This window comes from Carlito syrichta, unplaced genomic scaffold (genome assembly GCF_000164805.1).
Source record: "Carlito syrichta isolate Samal-C Ts95f unplaced genomic scaffold, Tarsius_syrichta-2.0.1 Scaffold314728, whole genome shotgun sequence".
NCBI classification, from domain to species: Eukaryota; Metazoa; Chordata; class Mammalia; order Primates; family Tarsiidae; genus Carlito; species Carlito syrichta.
In genome coordinates, this window is record NW_007258824.1 from 336,820 (window position 1) to 358,199 (window position 21,380).

The following is a 21,380-nucleotide window of genomic DNA, read 5'->3' on the forward strand; positions in this document are numbered from 1 at the left end:
AATTACCACTAAATTTCCAAGCCAGTTGTTAAACACAGCCACCATTAAAAGCAAATTTTATAAACTTGCAATTAAATAAATATATAGTATTAAAAACAAAGGTAATGAATACTTACAAATGATAACTGCCTAATTGTTTTACTATATTTAGCATTATCTATGCCCTTGAGGTCATTAATCTCAAGAATATTAAATGAAGATTAAACTTAAATATGTAATGCATGCCATTACAGTTTGAATACATTTTTTAAACTGAGGAAGTATTTTTTTTTCAGCATCCAAGAACTACTATGTGATTCAACAAATAAGTTATTCATATTACTGATGGCTGATTGAAGTATTGACATAAGTCTTTGTTGTTTTGTTTTTGTCTTATTCATTCAGCTAAAGGAAAATATCAACCAATGTTCATTTTGGAACTAATTCAGTCATCAGTTGCAACTGGAGATTGATTATGAACATGAAAGTTTGGCAAAACTCAATGAAAGCATTCTGCAAAAATCAATAAATGCGATTTGCAATAAACAGTATATTTTACCATTATTTGCAAATTGCTCATTGCACGTTTTTTCAGTAAAATTTACAAAAAACTTGTTTTCATATGCATATTTAAATATATATATGCATATATATACACCCAAACTTTTTTTTGATGGAGCCAGTTGTTAAATATTTGCAAGTATACCACTGCCTCCTATTCGAAAGCAGCGTAGACCCAGAATTCAATTCATGCCTTTAGATATTAGAATTTAGCTGATTCAAATGGAATGGCAAAAGAACTAGAGATGGGAAGTTGGAAAAGTGCATATTATATAACTGTTTGGGAAGTTTAAGCATAAAGGGAGTAGTAGTTAGTGGTGGATTTGGGGTCAAAGAAGAGTTTTTTAAAAGAAAGTAGATATGAGAATATATTTATATGCCAATAGAAATTATCCACTAGACCAGAGAAAATTTGATAATAATGGAGAAAGAGCAACAGTATTTTTGAGAAGGTAGAATGAGATAGGAGTAAAAGCATAAATGGAACGAAAATACACTTATTAGAATGGCTAAAATCCAGAACACTGACAACACTAAATGCTGGTGAGGATGTAGAACAACAGGAACACTCATTCACTGCTAGTGGGAATGCAAAAAAGTATGGCCACTTTGGGAGAGAGTTTAGCAGTTTCTTACAAAACTAAACATATTCTTACTATATGATCCAGCTACTGTCCTCCTTGGCATACACCCTGTGGAGATGAAAACTTATACCTACACAAAAACTTACAAATGGGTGTGTGTAGCAGCTTTATAATTGCCCAAACTTAAAAGCAACTGGATGTTCTTCAGTAGGTGAATGAATGAACTGTTGCACCTCCAGACAATGGAATATCATTCAGCACTAGAAAGAAACAATCTACCAACCAAAAAAAAAACATAGAGGAAACTTAAATGTATATTGCTAAGTGAAAGAAGCCAATCTGAGGCTATATAGCATTCTAAAAAAGGCAAAACCATGGACACAGTAAAAGTATCACAATAGTTGCTAGGAAGCTTTGGGGAGAGTGGAAAGATAACTAAGCAGAGCAAAGAGAATTAGGGCAGTGAAAATGCTCTGTATGATACCATCATGATGAATACAGTCATTATAGATGTCTAAACCCATAAAATGAACTCTAATGTAAACTATGAACTCTGAGCAATAATAATGTGTCAGTGTAGGTGCATCAGTTATCACAAATGTACCTCTCTGGTGGGGATGTTGATAATGGAGGAGGCTGTGTATGTGTGGGGGGAGGGGCACATAGGACTCTCCATACATTTCTCTCAATTTTGCTAGGAACCAGAAACAGTTTTAAAAAAAAAAGCCATAATTTTTTTTTTTTTAATTCCCATTGTAGGGAAACTGGGGAGACAGGTCACATATTTGTTAGAAGGTGGGAGTGGGAGTGGCATAATGGCAAGATTACCATTAAGCTCCATTTTAAAGTCTGAGAGGCTAAGCTTTGGTGATGGGAAACATAAAAACCACTTAGCCCTTATAAATTGGGTACATTTTAACTATAGCTATCCCTAAAAACACTCTGAAGTTAGTGTCTCTGATTTTTAAGGTGCTTTTTTTCATTGTAAATGTTTAGTGACCATTTTGCATGCTTTACATTTTGCAGAAAATAGAAAAATAACCAGCCACCTTTTCTTTGGCTAATTTTCCTTTATTGAGACTTTCAATACTCAAAAATGAGAATTGTCTCACTCTAGCTCTCGCTCTCACTCTTGCTCATCACATCGCTCAGCACATCACTGATGCTGTCTAGTTGAAGAGAACACCTCTGGTAAGAAAGTTTTTAAAATGTCTTACTTGTTACACCAATAAGAGTTGTAATGGCCAGATCCTGGAACAGAAACTGGTAATTTGAAAGGCTGTTTGTCTCCTGAAAATGAAAAGAAAAGCATACCAAAAGCTTTATGACCTTCTGGGTAAAATTTAACATCAATTGCATTTATTTGCTTACTTTATTTTTCAAGTAAATCACCAAGAGATGCTGTGGTCGGGGTTTATTTGAGTTGGTGAGTGATAGTGTTGGTGAAAGTACTCAAAGCCAAGCCTGTGAAACCCTCTCTAATCAGGGGGGCCTCTCTTGCATGCTTTCTGGGCTGGGTCTTTTGTGCACCAGTGTTACTTTGTTGAGAAGGACATCTCTATTAGATTTATCTATGCTCTCTTTTCTACTTGTTGATGGAAAATTTGGTGTTTAGCCTGGCACAATAAAATAATGTATCCCTAATAGTAGCAAGTGACAAATGTGTGGTACTCATACCTTAATGATACTGATGTAAAATGAAAAGAACTAAATCCTCTATTTGCATTTTTTGCATGTTTTTAGATAAAATGTTAGAAATTTCTAAAAAAGCACCTTCACTCTCTTAAGGAAAAAAGTGTTCCCATCTTACTGATTTCAAGAAATAGACTTCCTTGCTTCCCATTCCTTAGGGGAAAGGAAATAACATTCAATGTTTACTTCTATTTATTAGTATAATTTTGGGATTCCAAAATAGGGCTACGTTTCCATAGACAATCTATTCTTCTCTAGTCCACTCATCAGTGAGTGTAAAAAGATAGAGGTAATCTGAAAGCTAAAACCTTTAACCCAGGAGAAAGAAGGCAATATATAAAGATGAATCTAGATATCTCCAATATAAATGAGATTCTCTTTCCTGGTTTAAGTTAATAAAATAAGCTCACATGTTGAATTCACAGACAGTAGATGTGTGTTTTCTCCTTTTATATCTTGTTAAATGATAAAGGCCATTACAAGTTCTATGTATTTGTCATGGTATGATATGCTAATTTTTAAATCCCTACACTCAGGAAACCAGTGATATGCTAGCTTGAACTAGCATTTGACAGTCAATTGCTAAATTTTCAAAAATGTTGTGAGTTGGTTGTTAGACACAGCTAAAATAAAAACTTAAATTATATAAATGCACCAATAGCAAGCTAATAAATTCTCAGAGTTCAGCACTTTCTAATTATTTTCCTACGTTTTACTGTTATCTATGCTCTTGAGGCTATTTACAAGTCTTGCATCTACCTGGTAGTACATCTCTTCCGCACTTCATGTAGTATGATATCAGGCAGATAGCTTGAAACTGGTTATGGTAGGAGGATTTACACCACCAAAATTGGCAAACATTAATATTTAGGACTTACTTTCCAGGGAGAGTCAATTATGAAACATTTACCAGCACCTCAGTGCAGGGAGTCATCTCTTTAATGAGTGGTATACTAAAGTAGAGTCACACTGGAACTAAGAGGGAGACCTGGTTCAAGCAGGTGAAAGCAACGAGAGAAAAGGTGATATATTTAGTTCTACTCCTTAGCTATCGCTAGATTAAAAGTTTCTCTGCTAGAGAGTTAACAACTTTTCTTGTGTAAGTTTGCCTATTTCAGACTTACTTTTTAAATCCTTCAGGATTTTTAGAGGGACTGCTGTTGCTTGGACTACCTATTCATACTCTTTCTTTAAAAGATTTTGAGAGTGCACCACCACTCATTTTAGTTTTCACTAAAAGGCTAAGTCCCAAGTCATACCCAGTAGAGCAGCAGAACACCAACATACTGAATCATGCTGTACAGGGCCATGTACTTAAACATGCAAAATGAAGTAACAAGAGCTGCACGTCCTTCTCTGTGAAGAAAAAGAAATGAAAAAGGAATGAAAATGAAGGCAATGAAAATAAATGAGGTCAGTTATTCTGTAATATTTAACTGAGCTCAGGAGAAAAAATTAGAAGTCTGATCACACAATTGTTCATCTGAAAAATTGGACAACGTTGGGCCATTGGGAACTGGTTGTCAGGAGCTAAATGACTAGATTTTCAGGGAAGACTAACTCCAAGCCAAGGTCCACAGGCCTTGATCTGGCAATGGAGCCCACGTTTACAATTACTCTTGTCCTTTCTGTGAGCATGACTTCAGCTGCTGAACTCAGAGAACCTAAGAGCTATTCCCAGGTTTCATACCTACTCACTTATGTGATTTGGAAGGCCATTTCCCTTGTTTCAGTTTCTTCATCTGTGAACCAGGGGATTTAAATAAGGTTGCAGGTTTGGGGTTATTTTCATGCAGGTGCTTCAAGGAGTTGGGCACACATGATTCACATTTCATGTTGGCAGACCTAACTTTTTCTAAAACTAGACTAAAGCAATATGCACACTCAAGTGAGTCATATATCAAATTTAAATAGACTGGAAGCTATGAGCATGTTCACTTTGTGTAATTGCTGATTGACTTTGAGTAAATAATACACATTTAAAGCATAAAGTAGATGACATATGAAATGCTATTTTTATCTGTTTCATTTGGGAAAAAATAGAGTTTAAATCATACTTTGAAATTTAAATTATACTTTTATACTTTAAGTTGAAACTGAGTTTAAACTTGTGGTCATAATTATTTCCTGGGGTTTGAAAACCTGATCCTCAAACTAGAATTTCTGTATCAGGATTTTGTCCCTGCCATTTATTCTAGTCAGAAGGTAGTTCTCCTCCTTTCCCACCTCCTTAGAGATATTTTCCTATGCCCCCCATCTGCAGCAGCCAATTCCCCCTTTCCAGCCATCTTACTAATTTCCACCCTTTCCATTTCCTTGACAGACTCTATCAATATTAGTAAATATTGTCTTTATTTAACTCCTTTAGTTTCTGGCACTAAGTGCTTACTCAATAAATATTTGTCAAATGCATGAATAAAAAATGTGGAGTAGCTACCCAAATCACTATTTTCATATGGTGGAAAGAGTATAACATTTGTGGATAAGCACACTTAAACAAAAATCAATTCTAAAACAATAATCAACGTCATATGGATGTATGAGCTTGGGCATATCAGTTAAATTCTCTGAACCTCAATTTCTTTGTAAAAAAAAAAAAAAAAAGGCATTCCCACATATTCAGGCTGTTTTGAAGTATAAGACAATGGGTTTTATAGTACCTTTTAAACTAAAAACACATACTCATTTTAATAACTGAGAGCAGCCACCATGCTAGCTATCTTTATAATTCAAATAAAATGCAGCAGAAGTGCATATTCTGGGTGGAAAAAAATAAAGCACTTACTAATTTTAGTGGGAACAGCAAAGATCAATAAAGATTTTGGAAACTGGGATAAAATGGTACCCTCAAGAAATCATAAAGAGGCAAGAGGGAGGGAGGTAAGTGGATTTCTCTGAATCCCCCATTATAAAGCATCTAAGGAGATACATTTGAAAAAATAAGAGGATAATTGCTACTTTCAAAGCAGTAACAAGTTCCAGATTCCAATATTCTAAAAATAGCCTAATCAGTAAACTAGTTGGAAATGCCACTGCTCCCCCCATGTTATTTTTAACTCCTGGTAAGTCCATTTGACATGAGAGTGTTTGAGTGCATTTTTTCACAAAGCATCCTCCCCATCCAGGGACACAAAAATTCCCTGGTCTTTTCTAGGCAGAACAATGTGATCTGCACCTAAAAGTCAAGAAAGAGAAAACAATGTTTGGGGAAGCGCCTACTTACTTGATCAGATGAGGTACACACTCGATGTTTGGAGTTTTGGAAGTGAAAGGTGAGGCCACAGATGCCTCCTGCTCTGATAAAGAGATGCCTACATGAGCCATTTTCAAAGCCTGAAAGCAAAGGATTAGCTTACTCCCCACATAGACTCACATACATCTCTACTTAGGCCTCACAAGAAAAAGCCAGTTAAGCTGGCCACAAGGTGGCTTGTGGGCTGAAACATCAGCCAGGAGATGACCACACTTTACCCTGCCCATTAGAAAAAGATGGCATTGGGACACCTAGCCAGAGAAGTGGGAACACCAGAACCAAAGTCTACCTCATTTAGCCTACATTGACCATTGAGTCATTGTGTAGCTTTGGTCAAAAGCCTCCCAAAACCTCAGCATCAGTTGATCCATCAAGAGGAATGGAAATGGTGTATATCCCAGGAGCTACTCTCTCTAAAGGGCTCCAGGTAAGTATAATTGAATGTGGGTTATGGTCATATACACTGGCAGTTACTTACCCCACAGTCATTGGCTCCATCACCACACATACCTACAAAGTAACTAAAAAGGAAGCATGTCAATTGTAGAGGAAATAAAAGCTATTTTACTAGTTAATTTTCCTAATTAAAAATTCAGGAGTAGAAATCATGTTCATATAACTCAGTGACAAAAGTGGAAAAGGCTTCTGATATTCCACGGGCACATTACTTAGGGTTTTAACTTATTATTTATTTTAAGGGAATCTCTCTAAGAGTCTGGTATGACTGAAAGTAAAGTGTGACTTGGCGGTTTATGCAATGGACTTGGAAGCCAGGCCATCATTCTCGACTCTGAGTGTTTCATGTAGACACTGCACTTCACTCTATAGGGGGCAGCTTCTTCAGCTGCAACACAGAAGTGCTCACAATTATATGAAGTGAACATGGCATAGTGGAGAGGGCACAAGATTTGAAACCAGAAGATCTAGATTTGACCAGGTCATCTTACCAGTTGACTATTAATTTTTCCCCTACAATGTGTTTTGAGTATTAAATACAGTGCTATATGGAAAAGTCTAAAAATATAAAACATAAGTCTAAAATTATAGGCAAGTAAAAGCTGTTGGTGCTGTTAATAATAACACGAGAAGAAATCAACCCTGTCTACAGTCACTCAACTCAAAAATGCTGTGCCAGGTTCAGAAGTTAAAGAAATAAAATACATCCCTTCTTCCAGATGGCTTTTGAGGTTGGATGAATAGTGTTTTCTTGAATTGGAGTATGGAGAGGAATATGAATAGCCAGTTTTATAAAATATAAGCGTTCTGACAACATTTACAGAATATGCTGTACTTTTCTTCTACACTACTATATGGAGGTAGCTAATTTGCTCTCTAGGTTTTCAACCACACTGAGAAGACAGGGCTTTCTGAATTGAGAAGTTTGCCTGATTTGACTGAATCAAATGAGTAGAAGGATGGAGTAAGAGTGAGTAGGAGTAGAAATCATGTTGATATAACCCAGTGACAAAAGTGGAAAGGCTTCTGATATTCCACGGGGTTCTATTAACAGGAAACGAAAGGTCACAAATGATGGGAATTTTATTTGGACTGCCCATTCTGTCTAGAAATGGAGATCTTTTGTGTTAAAACGTAATTTTTTTTCTGATTCAAGATGGAAAGGATGCTTTGGAATAAGAATATTTTAACATTTTGGAAGTTACAAGAATCCTTTGTCATATAAATCTTCCTATACCATAATTGTGATGATAGCTTATAAAAATAAAGTCTAAATTCTCATTGTTCCTCAGGAACTGGGCTCAAACTACATTTCCAGTCTTATTTCTCCCCATACCTTTTCATGACCCTTATGTTCTAGTCCAGTGGTTCTCAACATTGGATGCAAAATTAACTTATATGAGAAGCTATGAAAAATTACTACTTTCTAAGCTCCATATGGACATTTAATCACAATCTCTGGATGGTGGGGTTCTGCTATGGCTATTGTTTTCAAAGCTTCCCAAATTTTTATCATAGCCCGAGTAAGAACTACTGCTCTCATGCCAAACTAAGTAACCCCCTGTACCTCTTACACTCCCCCTGACTGTTATGCCTCCATGCAGTTCACACCACCTGAGTTGTCAAAGAACCTACTCCAGTTTCTGAAATTCTTCCACCAGACTGGATTTCTGCCCAGGAGACATTCTTGCAAAGATGGTCCCATTGATCAGTATCTGTAAGGAACCCAGAAGGGATATTTTTTATCTTGTTAGCTAGTCATATATGAAATAATTGATAATACTCAGAACACTGACTGGGTCATAATACCCATGAACGAGGGGGGAATATGTCTTCATTAACTCTTCCTTTGGAATTTAAGACAGACATTGAGATTTGGGCTACTAGATGAGTGACCAATAGAAACCAAAATTCATGAAAGTTTACTGCTTAATAAAAATATTATGCAAAAGTATACCTAGGAATATATTTAATAAAGGAAGTGAAAGATTTCTACAAGGAGAACTACAAAACCCTGAAGAAAGCAATTGTAGAGGGCACAAACAAATAAAAAAAAAAAATTCCATGTGCATGGATTGGAAGAATCAACACTGTTAAAATGACCATCTTACCCAAAGTAACTACAGATTCAATGTAATCTCTATCAAACTGCCAACTTTATTTTTCACAGATTAGAAAAAACAATCCTCGAATTCATATGAAACCAAAAAAGAGCAAGAAAAAAACAAATCAATCCTAAGAGGGGGGAAAAAAAACCCTGAAGACATCACATTACCTGACTTCAAATTATACTATAAAGCTATAGTAACCAAAACAGTATGGTACTGGTACAAGTGCAGACACATGGACCAATGGAACAGAACAGAGAATCCAGAAATAGACCCAAATACCTACGACTAACTGACCTTAGATAAAGTAGTCAGAAACATACACTGGGGAAACGACACCCTATTCAACAAATGGGTGAAAAATTGGATTACTACATACAGAAAAATGAAACTTGATCCCTATTTCTCACCATATACAAAAATTAGCTCAAGATGAATTAGAAAGACTTAAATGTCAGACATGAAACCGTAAGAATCCTAGAAGAAAACCTAGGAAAAACTATTCTGGATATTAGCCTAGGCAAATAATTTGTGGCTAAGATTCCAAAAGCAAATGCAACAAAAACAAAAATAAACAAATGGGACTTAATTAAACTAAAAAGTTTCTTCACAGCAGAAGAAATAACAGAAAAAATAGGGAACCTACAGAATGGGAGAAGACATTTGTAACTATACATCTGACAAAGGATTGATATCCAAAATCTGCAAAGAACTCAACAAATTGGCAAGATAAAAGTAGACCAATGACGGGAACAGCCATCTCTCAAAAGAAGATATACAAATGGCCAACAAACATATGGAAAAATGCTCAACATCACTCATAATCAGAGAAATACAAATTTAAACCACAATGAGATACCACTTTACACCAGGCAGAATGTGGTGTAGATGCTGTAAAATTTTAAAATGATAAATGCTGGCACAGATGCAGTTAAAAGAGAACTCATATACAGTTGGTGGGAGTGGAAATTAGACAACCTCTATGAAAATTGGTATGGAGATTTCTCTAAGAACTAAAAGTAGATTTACTATTTGAGCCAACAATCCCACTACTTGCTATCTACCCAAAGGAACAAAGGTCATTTATATTTAAAAAAAAAAAAAAAATGCCTACACTCATAGTTTTACTGCAGCACAATTCTCAATTGCAAAAATATGAAATTAACCGAAGTGCCCATCAACTGATCAGTGGATAATGAAAATGTGGTACACACACACACTGTGGAATACTATTAACTCAAGATGAATTAAAGACTTAAAGACACAGGATTTGGAAGAGGTAGAATGGGAAGGGAGGTAGAGATGAAAAAATCACCTATTGAGCACAACATGTATAGGTAAGGGTGGAGGGTATACTTAAAGCCCAAACTTCTTTGCCACTATACAATGCATCCATGTAACCAAAAGTAATTTGTACCCTCTAAAGTTTTTAAGATAAAAAAAATTATGAAAATGAGAATTTACAGGAATTTAGCTCAGCTTCCATGGGAAATGTTGTCCTGAAAATTCTTGAGCTTAATGGAACCTTGAACCAGTGGAGAGAAAAATTGCAAAATAGCAAGAGACAAACCAAAGCTTGATTCTCTTCAGTACAAGGTCATCTATTAAAAACTTAATGGGCTTCCCTTATTCTTGACCTACCTTCCTGTATAATTGCAGGATTTCCATTATACGGTGAGCCCCTTTACCATGGCTATATATGACAGCCACTCAAAAGCAATCTTTGTATTTTGAGAAATCACTGACACTTCAGTCCTATGAATAGTGGAAAATTTACTAATCAAGTTTATTTATTTCAAATCTAGTAGGAAATGAGACAATAGTAACCTCTGCAAATATATCCACCTCTCTCATGATATGTAGAACTGAGTATATCTTCCCTATTTAGAGGTTTAAAATAATTTAGGACCATGCTCTGCAAGTGATATCATCAATATTTTTACAGGGAGATTGTTATGCTCTTAGAATTTACCTTTGGCAGTAGGCTGCTGAAATGTTGATTTATAACATGAAAGGATTTTCCACTTAGGGCAAAATGGTAACTTCCTTCTCTGCCACTATCAGAGACTTCTTCTCTGATGTTAATATAATTGTCCTGTAAAGCAAGACACAGTTGTTTTAGACTCTTCCACTTGATGGAGTGGTCAGGATCACAGGCATATCTAAGAAAAGATAATGAAGACAGACCAGGATCTCTCTTTAAAAGTCACTCTGATTCCTCAGAGAAGCACTTTATCTTTGCTGGATCAATCTTTGCACATCACAGCCACTAGTGAATAGGAGGATAACACTTACTCATGTCCTGTTTTCATCCTGATTTGATCTTGGTGAGTCCCAGCGAAGAGCACATTTCACACATTTCAAGTGTAAAATACAAAAGCACTGCAGCTTAACAAATTTCTCCCTGAAGTGAGAACTTACTATTTTTTTCTTAGAAAATTAATATTGTTCTACAAGGACACAATGGAGATAGAATACTGACAAGACTGGAGATAACTGAATAAAACTTTTTTTCCCACCCTGAAGACATAGTCTGATTTTCCAATGCACACAGCGGTTTTCCTCCCAAGGACTAAATCCCCTTTGAACCCAATGGGGTGACTGACAAGCAAGGAAAAAATGAAAAATTAGATTCAGCTTTACTTACTATATTCTTTCTCATACAGTGCCAGCAACTTTTTTTAAGTTTAAAAGAATGGACTATTTCCAGCACACAGGAAAGCACTGTACCTTCAAGCTCAGTGGAAATGGTATAAGAAACTGATATAATTGAGTTCGTTGAACAGCATGTGTGTTAGACATTTGGAGAAGTATGTTAACTCTAGGTCAAATCTGCTCAGTCACCAACACTGTGATTAGGAAATATGTGGAAGGTCTGTGTTCAGGTATACCTGATTTCCATATGTAATGTGTTTCTTCTCTTCGGCTAATTTCCAAGATATAGATGCTGATGAGGACCCAGTGGTTTCATCTGCCTCAATGAGAATGACTTTCTGACTTTCAGAAACCATCCCAGATTTTCTGGCAACTGTTATTGCAGTCTGAAGATTGTCACCTAGATGAATGGAAGAGTATCTCAAGAGGTTTGAAGAGATAGAACCAATTTAAACAAAAGCTGGAAAACCAGTGTAAAAAGTTTCAGTCCTTATTTTAGGTATGAAGAGAAATAATCTCTAAGGTCTTTTTCAACCTTGACCTTGTGTGATTCCATGATCCTTTTTCTGGTTCTTGCTGCTTTACATCAGGTTACTTCATGACCCACCAGTGTATTTTTGCCAGAGAGTGGGGGGAAAAATTAAGAAAGCAAAATTCAAATCTATTTTTCTCATTTGTTAGAAACTTTACAAATGTTTAAGAAAACTACTGATTTAAGAGAGTATTAGGTGGTTCTACTTCGAGTCTAAATGGAGTAAGCCTACTACAGTCTCTCTCTCACTGATTACAGTCAGAAACTCTGAACAAAAGCAAAAAGCAACTAGCCAAGAACTTTGAAAGGTTAAAAAAAAAAAAAAGCTGGTAGTTTGTGAAAGAGAGTCAAATTTGGAGAGGCAATCTACAAGGATATGAGTTTCTTGGCTTTTTTTTCCTCTTTCTTCTCACATGTTTGACCTGAGTGTGGGCCTGAGTACTAGAGCTATTCTGGAATTTAAAACTACAAGGAAAACCCAGTCTTTCTGGCCAGAAAAACCAGGAAAAATGTCCTTGTAAGCTAGAGAGTATGAGGGGGAATCCTGGAAAGGAAAGAGCTGGACAGGACACTAGTCTTACAATTATATAAGTCCCGGAATCACCTCAGTGCTGTTGGTCTATGGAGCAGACCCAAAGAGACGCAACTAAAGCCACAAAAATTGAACTGTGGTATAAATTACCTCCCATTTGTGAGAGTAACCCCTGGATGGAGCAGACCCAAACAGCATAGCAAAACATGTAATAGCTAAACTAATGTTGAAAACACCACCTACAACAGGCAAAATAGACTTTATGGTTGACTGCTTGTTTAAAAAAAAAAAAAAAGCTCAACATTTTCCAGAGAACTTTTACAAAATCTAAAGTCTCACAACATAATATTCAAAATTCTCAACATATGAAAAACCTGAAAAGTCTGGCCCATTCACAAGGGAAAAAAAATCAACAGTTTCCAATCCCTAGATGACTCAGATGTTGGAATTATAAGATAATGGTTTTAAGGCAGATATTGTAAGCCTCCTTTGTGTGGTAAATGTTAATATCCTTGAAATAAATGGAGACATAGATGTTCTCAACAAAGAAATATAAACTGTAAAAAATGGATACTTTAGAATTCAAAGTTATACTATCTGAAATTTTTAAAAAGTCAATGGATGTGCTCAATAGAAGAATAGAGATGGCAGGATCAATAGAAATTATGCAACCTGAAGAATAGAGACAATTCTTTTTTAAATAACCAGATTCAAGGATATCAAAAGGACTCATATTCATGTCATTATAGTCCAATAAAGAGAAGAAAAAGAAATAGGAACAGGAAAAAAAAAAACTGAAGAAATAATAGCAGATAATTTCCTAAATATGGTAAAAGATTTAGAGATTCCAGAAGATAAGTGGACTCCAAATAAGATAAGTTTGGTAAGACTCACAACCAGACATGTAATAATCAATCTACTAAAAATCAAAGATTTTTAAAAAACAGTTAAAGAAAAACATATTATATTTAAGGAACCAGTAATTCAAATTACTACAGATTTTTCATCAGAAAACATGGAAGCAAGAAGAGAGTGGAACATCTTTAAAGCACTGAGAGAAAAGAACTGTCAATTCTGACTCCTATAACTAGAGAAGATACGAAGGCTAGAGAAATATCCTTCAAGAATAAAGGATAAATAAAGATATTCTCAGATGAAGGAAAACTAAGACAATGATCTGGGTAAATATAAACTTTTAACTTTATTCATTTATGTTCTTTAACCCTTGACTGTTGAAAGTGAAGACTATAGCATTGTCTGGTGGAGGATTTTCTATGTGTATCATATTTACCCAGATATGACAATAATTACAGAAAAAGAGAAGGCAAGACACATTTCTGGTTACAAATCCTCTTGAAATGAGGGTAGGTATATATATTGTGGTTCCCAGAGCAACCAGTAAAAAATAAATAATATAACATCTGGATGTCTATCTCCAACACAGCTTCTCCCAGGTTTCTACCAAAATTCATATAAGGATCCTCAAAACAGCTGAAGTGGTGGGAAGTAGCTGCTTTCCCTGAGGTTGGAAGAATATAGGGATCCCTGAGGGCTCAGAGGCTTCCTCCACATGTCTTGGCAGGGCACTCGCAGCCTGTCTGCTTTGTGTGATGCAGGCCCATTTTGCCATCTATCACCTGTGAGAAATCTGCTGTTTAGGATATACTGCCCAGGCCTGAGATTCAATCATGTGACAAAGAAATGTATCAAACTATTGAAGAAATCCCAGAAGCTGAATAGAAAAAGATCAGGCAGAACAGTCAGAACATGACTGGTGAAATAAAGAAGCTGCTAGAGACAGAGAGAAACCTGTCTCATTGAAAAGAATGAGAGCACTGCTGGGCACAGTGGCTCACGCCTGTAATCCCAGCACTTTGGGCGGCCGAGACAAGAGGATTGCCTGAGGGGTTCGAGACCAGCTGGAGCAACCTCATCTCTACAATAAATCAAAAAGTCAGCTGGGCATGGTGGCACATGCCTATGGTTCCAGCTACTTTGAAGGCTGAGGTGGAAGGACCGCCTGAGCCCAAGCAGGTTGAGACTGCCGTGGCTGTGAGCGTGCTACTGCACTCCAGCCTGGGTAACAGAGTGAGACTCCTACTCAACTTAAAAAAAAAAAAAAGAAAAAGAAGAATGAGAGCACTTACAAAAACTCAAATGCAGCATCAAACAAACCAAAAAAGCACTTTTTAGAGCCCCTCCCTACTCCAAACATAACTTAAGAACTTAAACAATTCAATGAGCCTTTTTGAGACCTGAGACTGTGGTATGGACAAACGAGGTGCAAAAGAAAAAAATAAAATCTTAAAGCACAAAGCAACATTATAACAATAAGACAATCACAAGAAAAAAGATAAAGGAATGAAAGAATAGATCCAAGGAGAATGTCATGTAAATAATACAAATTGCAGAAGGAAAAAGAAAGAACAAAGGCAAAAATTAAATAAACAATAGAGGAAATTTTTCTGAAAGGGATGAAGATTAAAAGTGCTATGTTCTAGACTAAATTAATGAAAAAATGACAAACTTGTAGATAAACATTTCTAAACGCCAAAGTTAAATTTAAAGGATTATGTGCAGAAAGAACAAGTTACCCACAAGGAACTGGCACTGAATTGTAATGTGCAATACTAGAAGCCAGAAGGCAAAGGAATATAGCACCTACATACAGATCTATAAGAAAAAAGAGTTTGAATTCAGGAATCCGATATCTAAATAAGACATCACTCACTTGTCAGGCAAAGAAAGATATTCCAGGGTATGTAAGAAATCAGAGCAGTTCACTCCTTCATTCCACTCAAGGACAATACTTGAGAAAAAAATTGTAAACAAGCAATGAGAGAAACAGTGCAGACATTTCAAAATGAGAAAAGAAAAAGTAAAGAGGAGGGTGGAGAATGATGAACTCTTACATGCCCACAAATCGTAAAGGATAGATTATGACAATGAATAATATCAGTGTTAAAAATTTTTTAAACAGAAGGATCATAGTGTAAGGAAAATTCTAATAAGTAGTAAGGTATCTCAGCAACATCTAAAAGTATGACTGGGGGACTACAAAGGAAGAAAGTAATAGTATCACAAGAGTCTCTTGGATTGTAGGGGCTAGAATGGGTGGATGAAGAAGTACAGAGGAAAAAGTCAAATTATTCTAGAGTTCCCAACTGTAGAATTGAGTTTAGGAGAAGTGGGGGCAGAATTACATTGATGGGGAAATAGTGTGTCTTACTGACACAAATAATGGAGTTAAAAGCATCTATGAGAGCAGAGAAAAAAGAAAGGCAACAGACACTCAAAAATACGCATATGAATTCATTCACCTCTAACTTGTTTCCCAATTAAAAATTACAGCATCAGTGTGAAACTTGATTAATAAAATCACACTTAGTTTCAATAAGAAATTTCACACATTTCTTTTGCAGGATCCCATTTCATTGCTCTCTTGTTTGTATGACTTAGAATTTAGGATTAGAAGAAGAGAGGACGCCATTTTTTTTTTTGTCTCTAAAATAATAGATGTTTATTATTGATGGGCCTTCGGTGTATTGCATAGTCATATTGACTAAGGATTCTTGTTCTTTCTACCAATGTTTGTTGGTAAAAATAATCCTCTTTGCCTGGTTCATATCTTCTTGTCATTCAGGTCTTATTTCAAATGTCACCTCACAAAGAATCTTCTTTGAACCTGCTCATCTAAAGATGGTCAGACACATTTTACCACAGCATCCTATTTTAGGTATCACAAAACTTATACTATTTGATTGCTTTTTTCTCATTCCACTGGAATGGAGATTCAGTGAAAGCAGTAATTTTGCCTTTTGATTGCCCATCTCCTGCACTTAGAATGGTGTCTGGTCCATACTGCATAGTCAAAAACATTTGCTAAATGAGTGAACCCCTGTCTATTTCCACATCAAATTCTTACTGTTTTCACTGTATACTTTGTTCTATACCTGTGATCATTACAGTTCTTATCCGGGCTGAGATGAGCTCTTCCAAGACAGGTTTCGTCTCTTCCTTCAATCGATTCTCCAATATCAGCAATCCCAGAAATATCAGGTCTGATTCTACCTTCTCTCTGAAAATATACATATGATAGAACAGAAATAGCATATTATAACTTTCTTCTAGGAAGTATAACAAAAAGACAAAGATTCCTTTCTGAGTGGTTCTACACATTCATTCAGGCACCATTCCTTAAACACTGATTATGGGCCAGGAATAGTCTACAAAGAAGACAGGAGAGGACACAATGAATGTAAAGACACTTAACTCCGACTAACCAAGAAGTACTTATTAAGCAAAAGTTTTACTTTAACCTTTGTAGAAAATGAGCTTGAAAACTGTCTCTTGCATCTGTTGTGGCTAGCCTGATGTTCATCATCTCACCTGTTAGCAACAAAGAAGAGTCCTAATTCTGGTATAAAACATCATGAAAAATAAGGGAAGCAGAAGAAAAATAAAATAAATGCCAATTTCTTCAGAAACCAAGGCTAGAATCAATACCATTTTAACCATAAAAGGTATGAGGTCATAATCTCAACAAAAAGGCCTCCTTATTAAGGCCAAGTTCTTCTCTCTCTTTCTTCCTCAGCAGGTAGCAATGCTCTTCTGCATAAGGTGAAAATGTTTCTGCAAGTAAGTGAAGCCTCCAAAGCTCCTAATCACCAAAATAACATTTTCAGGAACATTCTACAGGACCAAGTTCAGGGGAGTACACTTGGGATCAGAAATTCAAAGATTCTTCCATGATTCATTTATCTTAGATGCAGACACAAAAACATGACACCAGCACTGTCTAGTCGGGCTGAAATACAGATGAAAGCAGTGCCCACTCAAGCCCATGCCTTGTTTGCATCAGAGAGGAGAGTGCAATCATTTCTGTGTGGAGTGATTGGAGAAGCCTTCCTGGAGGAGGTGATACTGAACTGGTCTTTGAAGGATAACTTAGTTCATATCCGATTGAGGTCTTCCCACCTTTTTTGTGGTATTTGTACTCGGGCCTCAGGTTTTAGATATTTTTGGAGATGATATGACATGAGCCAACTACAAGCAGCAGATTAGGCCAAGAAAATGGTTTCAGGATCAAGGCTGAGTCTCACATCAGTCAGAGTCATGAACTAGAGTTGGCAGTGTACTCAGGAAACTGCTGATACCTCGGCTGGAGCAGCAGGAAGTGGACACAGTTTGAACTACTCAGAGCGGGCTTGGGAGGAAGGCATTTCCCACTCTCTGAACCTGGCATTTAAGTCTATGATCTTTCTAGCTTCATCCATCACTAAGTTCCTAATTCCCAGCCACGCTGAACTCATGCACCATGGTTATGCTGTGTATTTAGCTACCTCTAGACATTTGCACTAGGCTGCTATAAAAGACTTCCTTATTTCATAGAAAAGGTTATAAGTTCCCCATCATCTGCTACAGAAATCTTTCCTATATTTTGAGCCTCAATTCTCATGTTACCTCCCCCATGTAGACTTCCTCAGATAGAAATAATTGCCCCATTGGTGTATAACTTATATATAAGCTTAACTTACATTTTATTTGTCCATATATCATTAATTTTCGCTTTCTGGTCCATTATTCTATCTCAACTGCTTGAGGGCAAGCCTACCTTCTTCAGTGCTGAGTTCAACTACAACCATGTGGTCCCAATACACAGGACGTGCTCAGCAAATGTATGCCTAGCTGATCTGCTCGGATACTATTTTTTGCCAGGCAACCTAGGAATATTCATTTCCTCTTTCAGAAATTCTACTGCTAGTGAGTTCAAGGAACAGCACTGAGGAAAAGGAGAAGAGGATATGCAGAGACTATAGTAGCCCCTAACTCCAGAAATCTCACAATCAACTAGGAGATAAAAATTACACAGGACCACCTCAGTTATATGAAAGGCTGAAAAAAAAGTATTATGACAGATGTACAAATCAGAGTCCCAGGGAATCAGAGGGGAGGATGCAAACATTTCTGTGTGGAGTGATTGGAGAAGTCTTCCTAGAGGAGGTGATATTTGAATGATAACTTAGTTTATACCTGACTGAGATTTTCCAATCTTTCTTGTGGTACTTGTACTTGGGCCTCAGGTTTTAGATATTTTTGGAGATGATATGACATGAGTCAACTACAAGCACCAGATTAGGCCAAGAAAATGGCTGCAGGATCCAACATCTGTCATAGCCTAAGTCCTACCTTGGCACTAGTATTTCCAGTTTCTCTGGCTTATGTTCTGTCTAGGGTTCAAGGCACAGTAATCAGGTGACTGGTCTAATCTCAGTTCTACCACTACTCTGCTGTGTGACCATGAGTAAATTGTTTTTTTTGTCTAGTAGTCTAGTTACTTCTTGAATTTCCAAAGTCTCTGCTAGTTGTAACATTCTTTTCGTGAGTATTCAACTTCAGCCCAGAAATAAAAAGGAATAATTCCTTGAGGGGCCACAAGCTCTGCAACCTGAAGCATGCTATCTTTTCCTGCTTTCTACACAGATATTAAATTTCCTCCTGAAATATCTAAAAATAATAAAGAGAGATGAGTGAAAGACAAAGGAAGCATTGTCATCCCTGTGATTACACTTCATGTTATTAAAATTCATGTGACTTTTAAAGGATGAAATATGTATAAAGTGGGCCAATAACCCTAAAGGAGATTATATTAGTGCTAGAAGCACTCTGAGTAAGCGCACACACACACACACACACACACACACACACACACACACACACACACAAGCAAGCAAGAATGTGTCGTCATAATCAGGAATTAGTAAAAGATAGGTAAGTTAATTTAGTTATGCATATGCATAATGGTGATATGTCTCTAAGGCAGGAGAGGCAAATTGATGACTTGAGGTCAAATCTTACTAGTGAACTTACTATTTGTGTTTAGACTGTACCAGATTTTGAAAAGTTTGAACTTCAGTACAATTGACCAGGACCTATGTACCACAGCCTCCATCATTCTCTATTGTTCATGTGTCCCTACAGTGAGAGCTTTGCTACAGGCACAAGTCTCAAAACCATGAGTTTGCAATGTGTACATATGCAAATATTTTATTATAATAATCAGAAGCATCAGCACAGTAGCCAGAATCTTGCTATATCCCTGGCAGCAGACTCTCAGGAAACTTTTATTCCCAGTTCTGCTGCATCCCTTTCAAGGACCCAATCTTCCTCTTCTTCAAAATGTGGCATCTCAAAGTTTATTTTTAGCTCTCTAACTTGAGTGACCTAGAACTGAGTTGATCAAATTACAACAAATATCCAGAGTTGTTAGTAGCCAAAGTTTCAGGGGTTACATTAAGCTGGATTCAGGGAGAGTGGCTTGGTAAGCCCAGGGATCTGACACAATGTTCCACGTCCCCCTCTGGACTTCACTTTGCCCATTCACAATGTGAGAGGGTTGGGTCATGGTAGCCATTATCAGCCAAGGCCAGTACTGCCTCTAGGGAACATCGTGGCAATTTTTTGGCATCTAAGATTTTCTGCAATGACCAATGCACAATGAAGAATTATCCTGCATTCTATAGACCTTTGGAATATTTTACTGGACATTAGTGAATGCTAAAAACTGACTGTACTTTCCTACACAATTTTAGGCTTATATTATTTATATTATACCATTATTGTGCTATAAAGCATACTGTACTATTATGATATATGTAATATTACTGTATCATAGTAAACAATTATAAAATTGCTTATTATACTTCCCCAGCTCTGTTTTACATATAAACACAAAGTGTTTTTCACACTTCCTATATTCTATTGAACTTTGTGGGAATGTAACTCCCTATGTAAATCGAGAGGAGATTGTACTGTTTTCTTCAGAGTTTTACGAAGAGTTGTTAACCATTTCACAGTCTAGACAAAAAAAAAAATTTCCTCATGGTCACACAGCACAGTAGTGGTAGGGCTGAGATTAGACCAATCTCTTGATTATTGTGTCTTGAGCCCTAGACAGACCATAAGCCGGTGACACTGGAAGTACGAGTACCAAGGTAGGACTTAGGCTATGGCAGATGTCTGATCCTGCAGCCATTTTCTTGGTCTAATCTGGTGCTTGTGGTTGACTCATGTCACATCATCTCCAAAAATATCTAAAACCTGGCAGCAACTCAGAGACTGAAACCTCAGTATCTGAGACTGCAATGTACAACACATCTGCATCAGTCTGCATTTGTGGCTATTGCAGCCTCAATGATTTTATACGCAGGTACAAGCAACTTATACTGCATTTTGCTTTAGTAGAGTCAGTAGATTATTTACCGAACTATAACTTTTATAATACATGATATTTTTGCTTTAATTTTACTATATGAGGGCATTATATCTATTTTTTACAAAGAATATATGTAGAATGTTATGAATAATACTATTATATAGCATACTCATATAAAAGGAAATATTAGAAAATATAGTTATAAAAAAGAGTCCTGAGTCTGATAAGGTTGAAAACAAATGTGTTAGAGCCTTCAAATTTAAAATGAGCATTTATTATCTTCACAGCAGTGTAACCAGTAATGACCAACATAGACTATTGGAAATAATGTTGAAGATGAAGTAAACATGATAGCCTAAAAGCCAGTGGAATTTTTTTTTAACCACCACAAATAAAGTTGAACTCATTAATATAGCAGTCCATTTCAGCTGTTAAGCATCTGAATTTTAATCCATACATATCAAACTTTCTCTATTTGGCACTTAAGAAGTCTTTCTTGCTTTTTGCAAATATTACCTAAATGCAATAGTCTAAGCAATATGAATTTGCTTCATTAAGCTATGTATTTCCTATCAATAATTTTTTCAGGCATATGTCACATTTCATAATTTCCAACCAATTCACCAACTATAATTTTTAAAAATGGGGTTATGACCACAATTTCAAACTTTGAAACACTGGTTATATTCATATGTCTGTTTTCACAAAGCTGTAAAATCACATCATATTTTACATTTTATACAGCTGTTTCCCATAAAATCTCCCAGTCAGTGTTCACACTGTGTGATTTAGGCAGGGCAGGAGTGACTATAT

General features: G+C 36.3%; 1 protein-coding gene across 1 annotated transcript in view; it reads right to left on the reverse strand.

Moving 5' to 3' along the window:
* ATP13A4 (ATPase 13A4) overlaps positions 1-21,380 on the reverse strand; it is a gene marked incomplete at its 5' end in the record, with an annotated part of 88,686 nt that overhangs the window by 35,558 nt on the left and 31,748 nt on the right. The window contains 8 exons of the mRNA XM_008071810.2: positions 2,342-2,414; positions 4,076-4,172; positions 6,040-6,149; positions 6,548-6,590; positions 8,161-8,240; positions 10,606-10,728; positions 11,525-11,688; positions 16,306-16,430. Coding sequence (XP_008070001.1) covers positions 2,342-2,414; positions 4,076-4,172; positions 6,040-6,149; positions 6,548-6,590; positions 8,161-8,240; positions 10,606-10,728; positions 11,525-11,688; positions 16,306-16,430 — 815 coding nt within the window. The remainder of the gene's footprint in view (positions 1-2,341; positions 2,415-4,075; positions 4,173-6,039; positions 6,150-6,547; positions 6,591-8,160; positions 8,241-10,605; positions 10,729-11,524; positions 11,689-16,305; positions 16,431-21,380) is intronic.